The sequence below is a fragment of the Scomber scombrus genome, chromosome 16 (genome assembly GCF_963691925.1).
Source record: "Scomber scombrus chromosome 16, fScoSco1.1, whole genome shotgun sequence".
Taxonomy (NCBI): domain Eukaryota; kingdom Metazoa; phylum Chordata; class Actinopteri; order Scombriformes; family Scombridae; genus Scomber; species Scomber scombrus.
The window spans coordinates 26,589,219-26,609,849 of record NC_084985.1 but is presented as its reverse complement, the minus strand read 5'-3'; the positions used below and the strand labels follow the sequence as shown (position 1 = coordinate 26,609,849).

The window sequence follows — 20,631 nt, the reverse complement described above, 5'->3', positions numbered from 1 at the left end:
AGTAAAATCTTAAAGTAACAATACAACATTTTAGAAAATACATTTTATTATTACTTTACTATCAAATTCCTAAAAAATAGGATGAGAGTTCTTAGTCAGTATGGCTTTGTTGAAATTAAAGTAGCTTCCACAACCTGTAACAAACATATTAACAGTATGATGAATGTGCCCCAACATGTGAAAAGCGTGCCACTTGGCCGTCTTTAAAAATGAGTCACTACATCACTACTGTGAGATTACATTTATTATTTATCTCATATGTTTGCAAAACCTTTTCTTATTGTTTAATGTCTTTGTTCTTTTATGTACAGCTCTGGAAAGCAAGATACTGAGTCAGATTTGTGAGCAGGATGACACGATGATGTTTCTACCAGACTCTGTGTTTCCACCTGTGGAAGTCCAGCCAGAGACTCCAGAAGACAGATACCCAGAGGAGTTACCAGAAGAGGTAAACATACGAGTAATGCTGCTTTCATCATCTCTTGATAGAAACTACACAAAAATAATGTTAATTGCAGTCTTCAGGTGGTGAATATTACTGTAAAAAAACACCAATCAATTCATCTTTAAGAAAACTGTTGACCTCCGTTTAAATACTCAATTATATGAAAAATTATTTGTTAGCACTATTCCAATTACCCAAATTTTGCCATGTGTCATTCCCGTGAATTTGTGTTTATTCCCAAAAAAACACTTTACGTTAGCAGCCAAGTATACATTAGCTATAAGCTAGCTAGCGACGTGCACCAGAAACATCCTTTTTCCTTTCATGTCTGTAGGTTTATGAAGCAGATTCATAACTACCAGACATTCTTTGCTTCAGTTGAAACATTTTTAACTTGTGGACATGACTTTGTATCAGTTCATGCTGCCCTGGGAATATTTTCCTCCAATCACATCTTTCCATTGACTTTGTATACAATCCCGCCGCCTTCAAAAATGTGCCGTTTTCATCTGAAAACACCTTAAAAGATAAGGCTGGTAAATTTTCCATATTTTTTTTTATTGTCAGCCTCGTTTTTAGTTCTGATGCCAATGTTCATATGTTGTTATACGCTTCCCTAGCTAGCTATGCTACGTTCACAACCTCTTGATTTTATGCTAGTTATTTAAAATGCTTTACTTCTTGCCTTGGATATCTAGCCCGATTAGCCACTGTACCATCTGTACATTAGCTGTCAGCTAGCTAGCAACAGACGCATCGACTGTGGCTGTGTCCCTTATTTCCGATGCTAACTAGTCATCATCATTTTGTGTTATCACCACACTCTACCATGGATACCACTTTTTCATTCCCTCCAATTTCCCTCATTTCTGTACATTTATTGAACAGGTCTATAAAGACGTGAGATATGTGTGAACTTACATGGACATTTCATACAAACCAACATTGGCTGGTTATTTATGAGAGCTCATAAAAATGCTTAACATTTATTATTTAGAAAATTAGATTTAATAAATAGAAAATGGTGCATGTTGTCTTTTTTTTAATATTAACATTGTGTTTGGCCTTTGTCTTATTTGGTGGAACTACTTTCTTTCACCTCCCCACACATTAAAGTAGAGATCATATAGAAATAAAGGGAGTATTATAAAAGACTGTGATGTTAGTTTCCCCCTGCTGACTGCCTTTTAAAAGACTGCATTAGTTTGCATTAAAGAGTGTCATGTAAACTGCTCTTTTTGTGTTTGAACTATAAGACTATGTCTGATTTGAGCTGCTGTTCTACTTCCTAGCTGGATTTTCCGGTGGAGGCAGTGACAGCGCCGACTCCACAGACCCCCGAGTCAGGGCGAATCGATGAGAACCTGGTTGACAGGAAACTGTTTGTGGAGCCCTGGAATGACCTTACAGACATCATGTTCGCCTCTCCCGGTAGACGGGGGAAGCAGGGACCTGGAGTGACGTCTGTGGTAGGTCCTCAGACTCCAACTGACTGGCTGTATGAGGCAGAGAGCACAGAGTCTCCAGCCAGCACTTCTCTTCCACCCCTGACAGAGTCTCCTGTTTCAGGTAAGCAAACAGAACTGCAACAAATGAGAAGGTTCCAGAGCCAGACACATACCTATATACAGTAAAAGGATTATCTTGATTACTTCCTTACAGCATTAAAGCCACACCATCAATGACAGGAATTTTCTCAGGTTGTTCAACAAGTGTCTTATCGCAATCTTGTGTTTGTTTTAGTCATAAAATCTTACCACCTCCCTTCTTCAAATACTATTCTTTTGTTTGTCTTTACAATGAGCTTAACAGTAATATAGAAAGATAATACAAGCGGATGTAAAGACGTGGTCATTACTCAGCCTCTATGACGCAAAACCTCACACAGCTCAGATAGAAATGCATGTGCTGCAGTTCTTCACTATTGCACAACTTTTACTTTTTGCTTGTATCCACCGAAATATTTCAACAACTGATGAATGGGCTGTCATTAAACTTTGTGCACACGTTCATGCTCCCTGGAGGATAACATTGAATGGGTTTGGTGAAACTTTAACATCACCAGCAGGTTACGTTTATTCACTTTGAAATATACCAACGTATGTCAACATCTTCAATATAGAGACAGAGCGCAACGTGTCATACTCCGAAAACCACGTCGATCCAGAGGGAAAAACTGTCGGTGCCATTATACGCAACCAAGGCCTGAAATGTTAATAAAATGCCTGTAGCTAGATATCAACTTTAGATTTCAGCATGTCAAAGGATTATTTTAGCACCCTGTTTCTACCACAGAGGAAAGGGTATTAGTGCATATGCTGAAAGCTGTTACATTAAGATACAACACATTAATGCAAAGGCTGACATCACATCTACAGTAGAGATAGCACACCTGTATAGCAGACTCCGGCAGTCAGTACTCCACTAGCAGGTTGACATTATTGGTTTTAATTGACATATCACGACAGCTATTCAATGGATTGCTATTAAATTTGATACAGATATTCATGTTGACCATTCATGTAGTGTCATCAACAGGTCAGTGTTTCTGTTTATCCAGTACTGTGGTGTGAACCATGTTTAAATATGAACCATATTTAAAAGAACACTCCAGAAAGTCAGTGCAGGAAAGGTTCAGGCTGAAGTGTGTTTAGACCTGCTTCATTTCCAGCACAATTCCTATTAATGACTCCCAGACGCTTGGAACATGGACCCTGGTCAGAATGGGACCTAATGGTAATTAGACTTAATCTAAAATGTGGTGGTAGAGGAATATAATATAAAAGGAAGACCATATTGCAGGCTGATTCAATGACCTGCCTCATGTTCAAAGAGTCACTGAAATGAAGGTGATGTGTACGAGCCGTTCACTCATTGTCACCCATCTTGTCCTTTCAGATGAGGGCTGCGGTCTGCCTCTGGACCCAGGTCCCTGCCGGCAGTACGTCGTCAAATGGTACTACGACCCCGAGGCCAACGCCTGTGCCCAGTTCTGGTACGGTGGCTGCCAGGGAAATGCAAACAACTATGAGACTGAAGCCACTTGCAAGAATTCTTGCGTCTATACGTAACAGACTGTGTTTGGAGAAAAAGGGCGTGTGCAAAGCGAACATGCTCCATCGGCGTCACAGAGGAGCAGAGTGGACTGATGACGTAAGCTTTACCGTTTGAGCAGCAGCGGCTACTGCATTCACAACTCTCTGGACTGCTGGGCTGCGGGTGAAGGAGACGATGGAGAGCTTCATCTTCATCGTCTCTCAGGCTACATTCACACTGCAGGTGCTCCTGCATAATTCTGACCTGCTGCACATGTATCAGCTGTCATTTTGGGACAACTGGTCACATCTGTAGCAGAATAAGTTGAGTTTATACTTGGTGCTTTGCTGTGTTCACACATCAAATGCTTTGTTTTAAATATTGAATTTTCCTCTGAAAGATCTATTCCAATTTAGTCACCAATATAACTAGTGTGACTAAGTGACATTAAAAAAGTGCTGGTGGAAGAGTTGGTTCACCTAAATTACAAAAAAAATCATCTTACCTATAGTGGTGTCCCATCACACAGATAGTTTTTTGGAATATCTGCCTCTAACATAGTACTGGTTTGAGCTCACAGCACTGAAACAATTCTTTTAAAAAGTCAACTTTGTAGATACAGTGATCTAAACTGAGGTTCACAGTGGATCTACTTTCTACCCAAGAAACAGTCAGTTCTGTTATTCTTAATTACCAGCCTGACAGGAACACTGTTTCTTTAAAGAGGTTTTTTTACTAGTGATATTTTGTAATGTCATTATTCAGTGCAAATAAAATTCCAACTTATTTCATTGTATTTGGGTGGAGAAAGAAATCTCAGAGACAGATATTCTCAAAACCCGATCCAAACTGTCTGTAGTGGCTGGAGACTACTAGAGGTAGGAAAGATTTGAAGCTCCTGTTCAGTTTGGGCCAGTTAAAACTTCAGGTTCTTCTCAAAATGTATTTTCAATTAAACAATTCCATTTTTTTTTTAAAAAGACCTTAAAGAGTCAAAAGAGTTCAATGCAATATTAGATAACTGTGCATCACATAAGTAAGACCAGGCACTGAATGACAACCTGCGACTTGCGTACCCATCGAAGGCGGAGCTTATCTGCTTTGATTCTCTCACACATGACGTCGACTATGGTCTTGAGTCTTGAAGTTTTACTAGAGCTCAGATACATCCATGGCTTGAGTGTTCTGCCAAAAAAATGAAGTGTTACTTGTCATGTCATGGTGACCTGGAGCATGCTGCAAAAAGTGAACTGTTACCTGCCATTCTGTGACACCATCATTTTTATATTGATAATATCTGAATAGATGGGGGGGGGAATTCCCTCACTCCACCTACACAGCATTAGTACTACAGTGGTACTAATATATTCACTCCTCTTCTCTCTAATCAAACTCAGGACTGTGTGTTCTGAGTTTGACATACCACAGAAAAGTGTGTTGTTAACCACCCTGTCAAATTTGAATGATTAAAAAAAAATCTCCAAATATATGAAATTAGGCTTCAAAATCATGAGAAATCAAGCCCTTTCCTGTGCTCCCGAACGCTGTGGATGTGTCATAATATTACAAGAAAAAGGTCATAAGTCTTTGAAACAATATGTCAAAATATTACAAGAATAAAGTTGTAATTCTACAAGTAAAAAGTCATTATATTTTAAGAATGAAGTTGTACGTTTATGAAACAAAAATCAGATTTAGCTGTGATTTTAAAAATTATTTTGAGAGTAAAGTCAAATTAAGTCATAATATTTTGAGGAAAAGTCATAATTTTATCATTTCAATGTTTTAAATATGATGAAAAGTTCTTTATAAAACCTCTACATCTTTAAATGTGATATGTGAGCTGACTGCTTCTTCTTCTTGTCTTGGCTGTTTCTGTTATCCATCCATTTCCACCTCTTCCTTGTCCTCTGAATCTTCCTCTGTCACACCAACCACCTGCATGTCCTCCCTCACCACACCCATAATCCTCCTCTTTTCCTCTCGCCTCGCAGCTCCTTCCTCAGCATCCTTCTCCCGATTCAATGAGCCGACCACTGCTACCACACGATTCTTTTCGCGTTCATTCTCCAGATATCAGAATGTCTTTATATTATTGATCGTGGCCATCGTACGTTCATTGCAAACGACTCCAAAGGTGTTTGCTTATGGAGGAGACTGGTACGTGTATGTAACAGATACACAGAAACTAATGAAGCAAGACTAAACAATCTGATTCAGTCTTTTGCATGACACGCCGCTCTATTCTTTCATTGTTTATTGTCTTGCGAACACCAGACCGTCACACGCAATGCACAATGTTCCCTGAATATGAAACTCAATAGCCGTCGTTTGGTGCACACGTGTGAAATATAAGGGGATGATTGTGTTTTCTACATCTGAACAACAATATGAGAAAGTAGGCTTTACTTATCACATTTACACTGCATAAGGAGATGGTTTAAATCTCTGAAAGTGCAGCTCATTCTGTTTTTGTTAGTTTATAACCGTCTGTCTGTGCAGAATTACATTACAATAACAGCAGCAAGCAAACTGAGGAAGGTCAACTAAAGAACTAAAGAGTGCATCAACAGAGAAAGAGGTATCACATGTGAGTGTACATTCCTTTCAGTAAACTCCATCTATTCCAGTTTATTGCAGGAGGAACTGAAAACACAAACACATCTGTTTCAGTTTAACATTTATTATCTATAATCAGTTAAACTGTTTTTTTGCTATATGAAGTATCAATCTGAAAAACACCTTGTACACTCTTACTTAAAAACATCACATATTTAAATAAAATCTGAATTGCAGCACTTACACCTGCAATGTGAATGTAGTCTACTGTATACTGCTGTTAAATATGTAGTCTATGGACCCAGACAGTATATGAAACATGTTATATTTCACTTTAGGTTTATTCAAATCTGGGATTAAATTGTGTATTGCTGTTCAGTTTTTGTGGGTCATTGTGAGAATTGTCCATATAAACAGACTGTAATCTTAACCTTTTTATGTTGTAGCTGCTTTGATGTTCATTTCTCAAGCCTTACTGTATGTTACTGTAGTTTATGCTAACACAATATATTAACCTCCAATATGACCAATGTTGTATGAAAAAAGACACTTGACTGTAAAATATATTGTTTTATTGTTTAACAGAAGGAATAGAAAAATTCAGAACTTTGTAGTTCAACAAAATAAACTTTTTCAATAAATAAAATATAATTTCTTAAAGATTTGTCCATTTCAATAACCCGTTTTTCAAAAGTGCAACTCGCATTCAACACATAAGACATTTGACTCGAAGTATAAAGCTGGTGGTTATCATTCCTGCCGATCTAATGATATCTTGATTCATAAGCCTTTGCATTTACACCTGCTATTCATAAGCACTATTGTTGATTTTACTCACACTGATAGGATCTCAATATACATACATTAATTGGGCAGGGCTGACAGACTTCAGCAAACATGACGTCAGGTTAAATAAAGCAATGCCTCTGATGGGTGCCGAACATTGAAACATGTTTTTCTTGCTGTAATCATTCCTCCTGTTCATACTGACCATTGGAAGATCCCTTCATAATGTACTTACAATGGAAGTGATGGAGGACTAAATCCACAGTCCTCCTCCTGTGTAAAAATGTATTTAAAAGTTGATCTGATGCTAATCTGAAGCTAAATATCCACATGATATGACTAACTCCTCATTAGCTTCACATCTACTTTTAAATGCATTTTTGCACAATATGTGTGGAAACACTGAATTTTGGCCTCCATCACTTATATTGATAAAGCACCTTTAATGTGACATGGACAAAAAAAAAGGTTTCTGATGCGAATTGATTATCTGATGCCACCGGATACTACCCAGCGGGCACAAGAAAGTTTCCCCTGCTCATGAGAAAAGTATGTAAGTGTATGTGAGTACTGTACACAGTATGTCTGGTGTGCACAGGAGAACCATTCAGTGCATTTTGGCCTGAAATGTTTCCATGTGTAAATGACAGTACAGAAATATTAAATTTCATGATAAGCACGTTACAGCTTTGCTTGCACATCGTCACCGTTATGACATTTAAAACAAACTTTGTCTCGCCCAGTTTTGATCAGGTATTTGCTTTCATTTATGAACAATTACAAAAATCTGGTCAACTCCACACGTATAGATGGATGTGCACAAAATGCAAGAAGAATGGATTACAATGTCAGAAAAGACAAGGTTTAAAAGAATGAAAACCCAAACTCAATATGTACACATATATATATATATATACACATACCTGGCAACATAAATCTCACACACACACACACACACACACACACACACACACACACACACACACACACACACACACACACACACACACACACACACACACACACACACACACACACACACACACACACACACACACACACAACTCATAAACAAGCATACCATAAAAGCAACAGATTACTCATGACTGCTCCCTCCTTAAGAACCAAGTGTATTTTTTTCTTAAATGAACAGGCGGAATGATTACAGTGAAGAAAACCTCTTTCACTGTTCATATGTACACCTGACTGTTGTTTTAAGACACTTGGAAAATGATTAACCTGTCCTTTAAGCTATCAGGAACAGGAGTTTGGTGACCAGTTTGCATATTAAAATAGTCACACTGTACAGCTTGCATGTGACATTACACAGTCAGTTTTTTTCAAGTTTTACCTGTAAATATGATCTGTCTCAAAGATAATGTAAAAAGTATAGTATCTGTCTGTTGCATTTCGTGAATTACAAAACTAAGGAAGACTTATTTCACACAATAAGACAGATTAGTAAACAGTTACAAACTCAAACATGAAGACAGTTTTCACAGTTGAAATCAGACTGGCAAGAACATGTGAGCAGGTTCACGGCCTCGCCAGGTCTTCAACCATTAATTATTCAATTACACGTTTTTATACAAGGATTAAAAAGAATATAAATAAGTTACACTGACTTGACCTCTCCTCCAGTTAGTGCAGAAGTTATAGTGCAGACAAATATTTTACATAGACATGGTTGTGGTATTAACGTCATTTTTTTTATCTGGATCAAATCTGTATTTGTATCCATACGCCCGCAGATGGTAGGTCAGGTACTCCAAAGCATACATCTGGTCGGCCTGTATGTAGTGAAAGGACACCACTAAATCTGAGCAGCAACCTGGACCCTGGAGAGAGAAAAAAAACACATTACTGTAAATTCACAAATAGTGGCCAAGGCCTTTATTTACCTCAGAGGCTTTTATTAGAGAAAGTCCTTTATTTCTATAGTTTTATCAGGTGCTTTACTTTGCCTTTTGTTCCCCTGAATGATCTTAAATTACCGGGAATAAAACTCTACGGTCGTAAGCCTTGTAGACTGGGTGTGTGAACTCCCATGACCCCTCAAGTTTCCTTGAAGGGTGAAGACCTGGTTCACTGTTCCACAGCCAGGACAGAATTGTTCATTATTCAGATCTAGCAGACAATTCCTCCTAATCACCTCCCTTTACATGTGAGTCCATTCTATGTGAGTATTTAAGTCCACCAGCAGGACTATGGACTCATCGGGCCACGCCCCCTCTAGGACCCCACCCCACTAACTCAAAGAAGGATGGATACTCCAAATTGTTGTTCGGTATGTAAGCACAAACACTCAGAGGCTTCCTCCCAGCAACACATTGCCACAAGGAGGTCAACCTCTCGTTTGGTGGGGAGAACTTCAATACTGCAGTGCTCAGCCACTTTTTATTCCTGAGGTGGTGAGCCCACAGGGTGGCAGCTCCATGTTATTTCTTAGGGCTGTGCCCAACCGGGCCCAAGAGGTCAAGGCCTGTCCACAAGAAAACTTCCCTCCCAGGCCTGGCTCCATGAGGGTGCCCCACTCTCCCTCTTCAGGGCAAGGTTCCAACATGCCTAAAATGCTGCTTCACTGAGGTCTATGAATTGTTCTTGGTGTGGACCCTCACCTGGGACCAAATTGCCTTGAGAAACCTTACCAGGGGCTATTGCCCAGAAAACACAGCTTCCAGGATCACAGGGACACTCAAACCCCTCCACCACGATAACGTTACAATTCTCAGAGGAGCAATAAATTGTCTTACAGGGCAAATTCTTTCAAGTAGTTTATGAAGACATCACATTCACCAAGTTTTTCAGGTGTCTTACATTTACACCTTTCCTTTTGATGATAATAAAGTCCCAACGTCCTATTATGAGCACTTCTTGGTTAATGGTGTCATAGCTTGTTGCTATCACTAAAATTAGACAAATTTGAATAGCATAATAAACTACAAACATTATTAAGCATAAATAAACCAGTTTCAACCCTAAAATTTGAGAAGGTTTTGTACCTGGTTTACTTTTGTCTGATTTGGTCAAGATGCCTGCCATCTCATTTTTACACTGATTGATGTCTTGTGCTTTTTCTACCACTAGGTGGCACAAAAAAGGTGTATGAACAAATGAATGAAAGGACAAGGGGTAAAAGTTAAAAGAAGTGAAGTATAAGGTCCAGCAAACCCAAAATGTAATGTCCCCATATGAGAACGCCGGGTCGCAGGAGGTTAAGGGAAATATTGTGGATATGGAAAAAGGTCAAGGACTCACAGCCATGCTAGCACCTGTGTATGGCGGTATGTAGGCACAGCTGTACTCTGAGCTGAATGTTGAAGTTAACATGCTGTCATGCTAATGCTGAGCAGGCATTATGTTTACCATTCTAGTTAACATGCCAAAAATTGCTAATTAGCACTGTACTGAAATTAACATTTTGACTTGAGGAAAGTACCAAATGAAAAGTCAGGTGATCACTAAAACGATGTTACATGAAACTGCAGAAGGCATGAATGTGTGTACCAAGTGTCACAGCAACCCATCCAATAGTTGAGACAGTCATACATGTCTATCTTGTGGTTATTGAATTACCAATGTCAGTAGGATTCATAGTCTGGGGAACATGAATGTCCGTACAAAATTGGTAGTCCATCTAATATGAGAGCCATGTTGCTAGCATGGCTAAACAAAATAAGGCAAACATCTGTTACATCATCAGGTGTGGAAACGTCCAAGATGGCATTATTGAGACACCAGGGATTATTTCATGAAATTTCATTGGACATGGGTCAAATACAGATTCTTAGTAGTAATTTGTGTATTATGTTCTTACCTCTACTGGGGTGTAGTGATCATAAATGAGATACCAAGGCCGTGGTCTTGGCAGTTGTCTCAGAAGGTAATAGTCTGGTGGGTAAGGATGAAATGTTTGTCTCCCTTTAACGTCTCTTGAGTCCGCTGGTTCCACCTTCATCGTCTCCATACATTTCCCCAGAGCCATGTCCTCTATGGTGGAGAAGTGGGTGCATTCTCCAGTATCAAACCCTTTGATAAATCTTCTTAGTGCTTCCTTACTGAGAACATAACCTGCTCCTCCACTCATGTAGCCTTGGCTGATAAAAGGGGTAAACCTTCTGCCCAGGTACAAAGGCTTCTCTGGATCATACTTGGACAAGACGTAGCGTAGATTCTCCATGACCACAAACGTGTCATCGTCGGCCTTTATAAACCAGTCTGCGTCATCCAGGTGGTGCTCGTAGATGTACTGAAATGCTCGGATGGTCTTCCAGTAAAGGTTTTCCCTCCCCTCACTCACGTTCAGCCCCACGGTCGGGAAGTCGGTCTCGACTGAACTCATGTACAACACTACGTCGCAGCGCTTGGCCCACGTATTCTTGATGTGCCTGGTGCGGGATTCCAAGTATTTGGGCCCCGTCATGATCCAACACAAGACCCGAACTGTCTGAGAGGAATTATCTCCGGAGCTTTTCTCACCTGCAGGTGTCACAAACACAAAATATCAGAAATGTATAACATGATTATCTTACACCTAAATCTGGAGTACCCAAGACACCTAAGCCCCGTGCGGTGCCTGAAATAATACTACTCACTACAATGTGTGGCGCACTACATTTACTGGCCACCATTTTATATGGAGTGCTATTGCATAGTGCCCTCACAAACTTCCCATACTGAATTGAAAAAAGTCACACACACACACACACACCTTTCTTATTATAATTCCAGGTCAGTGTGTCATTTTACAGTCATATAATTCTTACACCTGTCAGTGATAACACAATAAGAAATACATTTCTGATTTGAATAAGTCAATCATAAGTAGAATCTTCTCACTTTGGACAGTCTCAGGCTTTTACAATGATGCCTGCCTTGTTTATTAAAATCCTACATGGTCTTGCCCGTCCACCACTGAGCCAGTTTGTGGCCTGAAAGGACCAGAACCAGAAACACAAGGTCCACATTTGGATGTGACTATGTTGTTCCTTATAGAGGTAGTATGTTTGGATGTCCAGCCTTCTCTATCCGATCATCAGACTACTGGACCGACCAACCGAACTAACTAACTAACCAACTACCTCTGTTCAATGTTCAAAAATAACTCAAACTCTGGCTCAAACACCAGAGCTGCAGCCATAACTAAACCTATATCTTCTGTGTCTACATCACCATCAGACTCTATTGTGGACAATGCTTTTACTCACTGTTCAACTTTAACTGCTGTAAATGGCATTTTGGACAATTTTCAAACACTTCAATGGTTTACAATCACTACACCCAGGCTCCTCTGTTTGAGGTGTAAATAGATACAGAGAGAACAGGTTAAACATGAGGGCTGGCACAGTTTTGGTGTTGATAAAACTTATCTGACACATTCAAAAACTTGCTCAGCTAGTTCAGGCTGTTTAACATGGTGTTGGTATGTTTTTTTCTACTGCACCTTTATTTCATTGTTGAACTTTTATTTTCCTCTTCATTGTGTTTGGACATGTTTCAGTGCATTCCAGTGCCATATAGTGAACACTGTAAAAAAGTCCTTCAATGGTAGTGTGTATATATTACTAGTATATTTACCCATTATATCAATTTCCTTTGTTTAAGTTTCACATAATTAAATAGTAAGAATATTTAAGTAACTCATTGTTTGGAATGAAAAAAAAGATTTTACTCAACTTGACAATAAATTGATTTCACAAAACTCAGTGAAAGTGCTTATGTCTAAAATAAAAAAGTCATGACATCTTTCTGCTCTGACCTGCCTGTTCCACACCAGCGTATTTGTTTGGCTAGGAGAGGTAATACTTGAATACCCATAAACATGAGTATTTATTTGGATTGTTTACCGTTATATTAAAGCAAAGCATCGCCTCGTCTCCTCTATTTGCATTATACAATTTTTCCAAATTGATTGGGCGCCAAAAAGGCCTCACTGAGCTGATAGTGTGTATGTTGTGTTAATGATCAAATGTTTAACATACTGTATATCATGCTTCAAAACCATCACGACTCCTGCTGCCTTCTGCAATGTAAAACATTCAAGCTAACGTGCATCTACATAGTTGTGCTCATTCATGCAGCCTGATGAAGAAAAAAAAAAGTAGATACTAAATGATCCATATAGGAAAAAGACTAAGTTTATTTATTTATATGAGTGAGCCATCCATGTTCCTCGCTGCACTTTGTAAACTGAGGTCTGATGGTCCTCGCTGCATTTTGTTAAATAAATGTTGGAAATAAATACCTGTCTTTTCTTTATTTGTTAAATTTGTGGCAGTGCCAACTAATTATTTGAACTGGATGAGACTTACAACAGAAAAGATAAAACTGGTCAAAATTAATAAAATTGAGTTTATAAATTCAGTCAAATCTAATTTTAAATGTTTACTTTTCTACGTTACTTATTTTAATGAAGTAAGATGTGGTTAATATGCTGACCTTTTTCACATTGGTTAACACTCAATTTCCTGGTTGTTTCTTGTAGAGTGTACTCAACTTAAAATATGCAGAAGTTACACCAACTCCTAAAAGTGGTTGGAAAATGTTACACACACACACACACACACACACACACACACACACACACACACACACACACACACACACACACACACACACACACACACACACACACACACACACACACACACAAATACATTTCTGATTTGAATAAGTCAATCATAAGTAGAATCTTCTCACTTTGGACAGTCTCAGGCTTTTACAATGATGCCAAGATTAGAATTAACTGCTGAATAAGTAATTGCTGTAGAATATATGCTACTGTAGTTTCATGTTCACAGCAACATTCTACACTTTTGTTTAGTTTAGATAAAGTTCAATTGTGTAAATAAGGTAAATGAGAGGATAACAGCGCAGCACCTTCCTACAATCTCTCTAACTGGCAAGATCATCTGAAGTGCGCAATTACGCACCGCAGTCCACGCTCTCACTCCAGCTTTAGATACATAACATCAACTGGAGGGTGCAAAGTAAATAAATACATGGATGATCCGCATTCCTCATATGTCCATTTGAACTAGGCAACATGAACCTAGACTTTGCTGACAATTTAAGATACATTTGACCAAATTATGTAGAAAAATTGGACATTTTCAACGGGCAGCGCAGATGCAAATGACTACTTAAAAAATAAAAAACCGTCCACTTCTTTAATGAAGTTAAACTTAATAAAACATTAACCACATGGTTGTACCTGGGTGTTCATGCTGTAAGTCGCGTATCCTGCTTCTATGCCTGGCGTCCCTCATCAAGAGCTCTGCAGAGAGCTTCAAGTCCAGTATAGAGTGAAGGGAGAGGAATCCCATTACCAGTCCAGTGGTAAAGATTATATTAGAAGTAATGTTCTGCATCCTCTTGATTTATCTGTCAGGTACATGCGTAAAAGAAAGTTACAAATATAATACTTCAGCAACGTCCTCTAAAAGTATGAGAAAAAAGCTTTAAATGGTAAATTGGACATATTCCAGGATAGATTATAAACTGATAATAATACAATAAATCGTATTAGCTGAAGAAAAGTGAATAATTTACCCGGACAAGCACAGACCGCTTCACACACACACACACACACACACACACACACACCCTACTCTCACACACAGGTATTCCCACTAACATTGATTACATCGCTCCAGATTTACGTAACCATAGGTAGGATAGCTACGACCTGACGTCATCAAACTACGTATAAGGTGAAGAACAAACAGGTCCCCTTGTATCAGAGCGGGAAGAGGTATTCTATAATACATCCATTGGGTGAGGAGTGGGCAAGTGAAGGAGAAATGACAGAAGCATCACAGAGGGCTACTGTATGCTCTGTTACAGTCAGCTGAAGAACTAGTTTAGCAGCCTGACAGTAAAAAAAGAAAGAAGCCAAAGCCACGTGATAGCAACATGTGAGATTAATACACTTTTAAATACAACCAAACAAGAATAAAATGATGTCCCCTGAAAACTAAAATATATGTTCACAATTTAAAATATGTCTTGAAACAGCAGTCAGATGTATATGAACAGTAAAGAGGTTTTCCTTGTTGTAAACATCCTGTTCATACTGACTATTAAAATATCCATTTTATGGGCTTGCAGTCCAAGTGATGGGGGTCAAAGTCCACAGTGTGTCTCTGACAGTGTAGCTCATTCAACAAACTTTCTATTCCATGCAGTTTTTTTTACTGTAGGAGGAACTGAAAACACAAACACATCTGTCAGGTATAAAAACCAGTTTCAGTTTAACATTTATTATCTATAATCAGTTAAACTGTTTTTTGCAATATGAAGTATCAATCTGAAAAAAAACCCTTGTACACTCCTACTTAAAAACATCACATATTTAAATAAAATCTGAATTACAGCACTTACACCTGCAATGTGAATGTAGTCTACTGTATACTGCTGTTAAATATGTAGTCTATGGACCCAGACAGTATATGAAACATGTTATATTTCACTTTAGGTTTATTCAAATCTGGGATTAAATTGTGTATTGCTGTTCAGTTTTTGTGGGTCATTGTGAGAATTGTCCATATAAACAGACTGTAATCTTAACCTTTTTATGTTCATTTCTCAAGCCTTACTGTATGTTACTGTAGTTTATGCTAACACAATATATTAACCTCCAATATGACCAATGTTGTATGAAAAAAGACACTTGACTGTAAAATATATTTTGATTTTAAAAGTTCCACCCACATTTGACACATATCATTAGACTGAGTACATAAAGCTGTTTGTCTTTCCTACTGGTGTGATCCATGAGCACTTGCATTTACATCTGGTATTGATAAGCAGTACTGTCAGTATCTACCCACACTGTGATAGGATCATAATATACAAATGAACTGAACAGGGCTGACAGACTTCAGCAAACATGACGTCAGGTCAAAGAAAGCAATGTCTTTGATGGACAACAGTCTTGCTGTAATCATTCCTCCTGTTCATACTGACCATTAAAAGATCCCTTCATAATATACTTATATCATTTAATGTATTTTAAAAGCTACTAAATACTTAACAGTAAAATGCATATGATACTACACGACTCAGCAATATGTTTCATAAAACAAGAAGCAGATCACTCATGACTACCTGACTGATCCCTCTCTAAAAACTGTTCACACCTGATATTTAAAAGGTTTTTTTTGCAGTTAGGGGATTCCATACATTGAAAATACATTTGAAGGGGATCTTTTTATAGCCAGTGTAAGCAGGATGAATGATTACCTCTTTCGTTGTTCACATAGACACCTAAGACAGATTTTTTTTTAAATGGTGAACCTGTCCTTTAAGTTAGGTGACCCTTTAATTTGCATATAGTCACACTGTACAACTTGTATTCAAACCTGATGACATCATGATCTGATCACAACATGAACATATTGATCATATTGACAGGTGTTTGTTATCCAGGTAGTTTAACAGATCATATGTTAATGGTAGATATAAATAGGGTCTCAGTAGCAGTGGAGATTTACAAATAGAGAGAGCAGGAATGGCGAACAGCAAAAGGTGGGTGGGAGGATTTGGGGGTTGCACCAGACAGCAAAGGGCATTTTCACTGTGAATCAAAAGTGACTCAATATTTTTTTAATTTCGTCATTCAAACAATGAGAATGACAAGAATATTCTAACAATATCATAGTTGTTAAAATAGTGTGATAGTGTACTGTATGGTACGTTCCACATACTCACCTGATTACTCCAGTTAGTGCTTAATGTACTGTGCTGTGTGTTAAAGGGGCAGTGTGTAAAATTTAGTAGCATCTAGCATCTAATGCAAACCTGCATACACATGGCTCTCCTTGGCACATGGTTCGCCACCCCTGATCTAGTGGAACAGAATTAAATATATAATATTCATAAGTATGTTTTAATTTGTGTATAAGCACCTGAAAATAAGAATGGTGTTTCGTTAGCTTAGAACGAATCCTTTATATCTACGTAAGGAGCAGGTCCTCTTCTACGAGGTCTGCCATGTTACACCACCATGTTTCTACAGTAGCCCAGAATGGACAAACCAAACTCTGGCTCTGGAAGGGAACTTTTGTGGCCACTGTAGGTTCTCCTATATGCTTGGAAGGGGAGGGAAGGGGGTTATCAATTGGTTGCATCAGAAGATCTGCAACCTCACCACTCAATGGGACTAAATCCTACACTGGTCCTTTAAGTATTGTAGCTGTAGGCATGTATATGTTGGCAGTGATTTATTTGGGGAGAACTGAATATGAGAAACTTACTCATAATGTCAAAGTACAGTATAAGTCTATTGCATCTTAATTAATTACAAAAGTAAAGAAGACAGATTGACACCATCTTAAATGAGTTTCTTTTCTTATTTCACACAATGAGACATCTTACAAAACATTCTCACTCCCAAACATGAAGACACGTTTTCACAGTTGAAATCAGACTCAAGAACATGTGAGCAGCTTCACGGCCTCGCCAGGTCTTTAACCATTAATCAATTCCATTACAGATTTTTATACAAGGATTAAATATGATACAGATAAGTTACACTGACTTGACCTTCTCCTCCAGTTAGTGCAGAAGTTATAGTGCAGACAAATATTTTACATAGACGTCTGTGGTATTAACGTCCATTTTTTTATCTGGATCAAATCTGTATTTGTATCCATACGCCCGCAGGTGGTAGGTCAGGTACTCCAAAGTATACATCTGGTCGGCGTGTATGTAGTGAAAGGATATCGTTAAATCTGCACAGCAGTCTGGACCCTGGAGAGAGAAAAAAAAACACATTGCTGTAAATTCACTTATAGTGGCCAGGGCCCTTATTTACCTCAGAGGCGTGTGTTTGGTTAACCCCCACAGCACCACTTAAGGTGTTTTTTCCCCCCAGGCCAGCTTTGAGTTGCACCAAACATAGATGAGACCCACAGTGAAACCAGTTAAACCTATGCAAAGCCATTTTGGGATAAACTGAAAGGGGGTTATTTCTGTTCATCAAGAATGGAGGCGAGTGTGTCCATTGGGGAAAGGAAGGTTCTGTTCGCTTATAGTTTCAGAGACTGAGGTGCTGATTTATGGATTTTGTACACAGGGTCTCAAGTTACCACCGCTGAAGCACACATTCCCTGTATTGCATTTTCCCTTTCTTCATTTTTCATATGCTTTTATGTTCTTTTCACGTCAAGCACTTGGTCCATGAAATTCCTTTTGTTGTAAAGTACTTTGAACTGCATCTTGTATTAAAAAGGTGCTATACATATAGTTATTATAATCATCAATATAAAGTTCTTTCAATATGTCTCTTAACAAGACAGAACTGTTATAAATAGATACAAATTTGTACTGGAAGTTGAGCTACCTTCTTAAATGATAGGGGAGACCATTCACCTATCATTAGGGGTGCTTTTTCTCCCAATGCTTGGATATCAAAGTCCCCTCGTGTTTGTGGACACAAAAACCTAGTACCAGCTGTTTTATAGCCAGACTGGAAAACTGGCTGTTCTGCAAACATTAACTTTATGTCTCATGTAGGCAAAGTTTTTCAACTGGTTTGTGAAGACATCACATGCACCAAGTGTTTTCAGGTGTTGGGAGTTCTACTATGAAACAAGCCTTTTGTGGCTCAAGAGCTAACTGTGGAAAACCTGATAACGTTGCCTCAAGTAATGTCATTCGAGTTGTCCTTACAAAATTGGTAGTCCATCTAATATTAGCCGTGTTGCTAGCATAGCTAAATAAAATAAGGTAAAAAATGTGTTGCAGCTCGTCTCCTGCAGGGTAAGCTGGATACTCTACATACACTGCCCTGAACTCCATATCTTTACTTTCCACCTCTACATTCACTACTTCATGCATTGACACTGAATGTAGGCCAAATCATTAGGTGCAGATATCTCCAAGATGTACAGAATTTCAAGCAACACTGGGCTTCTAACTGGCATGTTGAGAGACTGGGCTTATTTCATTGGGCATGGGTCAAATACAGGTTCTCCGTCATTTGTGTATTATGTTCTTACCTCTGTTGGAGTGTAGTGCTCGTAAAGCAGAAACCAAGGTCTTGGCCTTGGGAACTGTCTGGACAGGTAATGCTTTGGGTGGAAAGCATGGAATGTTTGTTTCCCGTTAATATCTCGTGTGTCCGCTGGTTCCACCTTCATCGTCTCCATACATTTCCCCAGAGCCATGTCCTCAATATCAGAGAAGTGGGTGCATTCTCCAGTATCAAACCCTTTGATAAATCTCCTTAGTGCTTCCTTACTGAGAACATAACCTGCTCCTCCACTCATGTAGCCTTGGCTGATAAAAGGGGCAAACCTTCTGCCCAGGTACAAAGGCTTCTCTGGATCAAACTTGGACAACATGTAGCGTAGATTCTCTACGATCACAAACGTGTCATCGTCTGCCTTCATGAACCAGTCTGCGTCATCCAGGTGGTGCTCGTAGATGTACTGAAATGCTCGGATGGTCTTCCAGTAAAGGTTTTCCCTCCCCTCACTCACGTTCAGCCCCACGGTCGGGAAGTCGGTATCGACTGAACTCATGTACAACGCTACGTCGCAGCGCTTGGCCCACGTATTCTTGATGTGCCTGGTGCGGGATTCCAAGAAGTCGGGTGTCGTCATGATCCAACACAAGACCCGAAGTGGCTGAGAGGAATTATCTCCGGAACTGATCTCGTCTGGAGGTGTCACAGACACAAAATATCAGAAATGTATTACACTGATATATTACGACCTAAATCTGCAGCATCCAAGACACCTAAACCCTGTGCTGCCATTCACTACACTATAAAGTGCAATTTATTTACTGAGCACCATTTTATTTGCATGTCTGAATCATAGATATAAACGTTAGGTGTGCGTGTCATAATGATTTGCCATTCTGGGATGGAACCATATGGCAGCCATCTTACCTGGGTCAACTTTTAAACTTGCTGTAATTGGAACTTATGGTGAGAGACACCTGTATTATCTTTATAGTCCTTGTCTTTTTCTATCAATACACCCATATTGTTCTATACTTAAAGTAATCAGATACTTCTATTATAATAACTGTCTAGAATGAACCAAGAAAAAAAAATAATTCACAGACAGACAGACACAGTTATGAAAGTGGTTGAATAATACTAAGTCATATCAAAAAATTAAACCAAAAACATAATATTCTGATTGGAGAAAAAAAAAGGTAAAGGCTGAATCCTGACCATTGTATATTACTCGACCCAAAACAGCAGTGAGACAAAACACACAAGAATAGAATAGAATAAAGAAAACCTCATAAAACAGAGATCATGATTGTGAGTCATTTCTCAGTGCTGTATACATATTTCGTATCTTTCAAATATGTTTTTGAACATTGTCTTAAATGTACACATTACTCCATTCTTTTTAGTTCATGGATACATTTTAACATTACAACTGTATGCTCATAATCTGATTGAGTAATAATGTTTTTGATGATTTGCACTTGAAAAGTTGTCAAGGTTAAAATACAGTAGATTTTAAAAGTGTTGTCATCTATTCATATCTCTACTCAACAGAAGTCAGTGATGTTTGATCCTGTTCACTCAGATATATAAACATAAGATCTCCATCACTGTGACCAATCACATCTTGAGAAGAGATCTTACGTGTCTAAAGCTTCATAAAATGATGGTTTGAATTTAAACCGAGGTTACACATTATGTGCAATAAAGATTTTAGTGCAATAAAGATTTTAGTGCAGGAGCTGCTCTAACAGGTGTGTTGTGTGCACAGTGTTATAAAAAGGAAGACATACAGAGGTTTGAATGTGAAGGCAAAACTCTGTTCAAAGAAATG

The 20,631-nt window shown here is 38.6% G+C and overlaps 3 protein-coding genes across 3 annotated transcripts in view; 1 reads left to right on the top strand and 2 right to left on the bottom strand.

Moving 5' to 3' along the window:
• Window positions 1–3,516, top strand: part of col28a1a (collagen, type XXVIII, alpha 1a) — a 29,579-nt gene extending 26,063 nt beyond the window's left edge. The window contains exons 32-34 of the mRNA XM_062435474.1: window positions 312–460; window positions 1,738–2,014; window positions 3,344–3,516. Of these exons, the coding sequence (XP_062291458.1) occupies window positions 312–460; window positions 1,738–2,014; window positions 3,344–3,516 (599 nt within the window). The remainder of the gene's footprint in view (window positions 1–311; window positions 461–1,737; window positions 2,015–3,343) is intronic.
• Window positions 3,517–8,499: 4,983 nt separating this feature from the next.
• On the bottom strand, window positions 8,500–14,196 carry LOC133995965 (glycoprotein-N-acetylgalactosamine 3-beta-galactosyltransferase 1-like). The gene is made up of 3 exons (XM_062435473.1): window positions 14,040–14,196; window positions 10,644–11,305; window positions 8,500–8,664 (listed from the first exon to the last, which is right to left on the bottom strand). Exons 1-3 carry the CDS (start codon window positions 14,194–14,196, stop codon window positions 8,500–8,502), a joined length of 984 nt encoding a protein of 327 aa, XP_062291457.1.
• A 2,420-nt stretch (window positions 14,197–16,616) lies between these two features.
• Window positions 16,617–19,464, bottom strand: LOC133995964 (glycoprotein-N-acetylgalactosamine 3-beta-galactosyltransferase 1-like). Its single transcript, XM_062435472.1, has 3 exons — window positions 18,829–19,464; window positions 17,420–17,578; window positions 16,617–16,673 (listed from the first exon to the last, which is right to left on the bottom strand). The coding sequence occupies exons 1-3, from the start codon at window positions 19,432–19,434 to the stop codon at window positions 16,617–16,619; spliced, it is 822 nt and encodes a 273-aa protein (XP_062291456.1). The 5' UTR covers window positions 19,435–19,464.
• Between the last annotated feature and the right edge of the window lie 1,167 nt (window positions 19,465–20,631).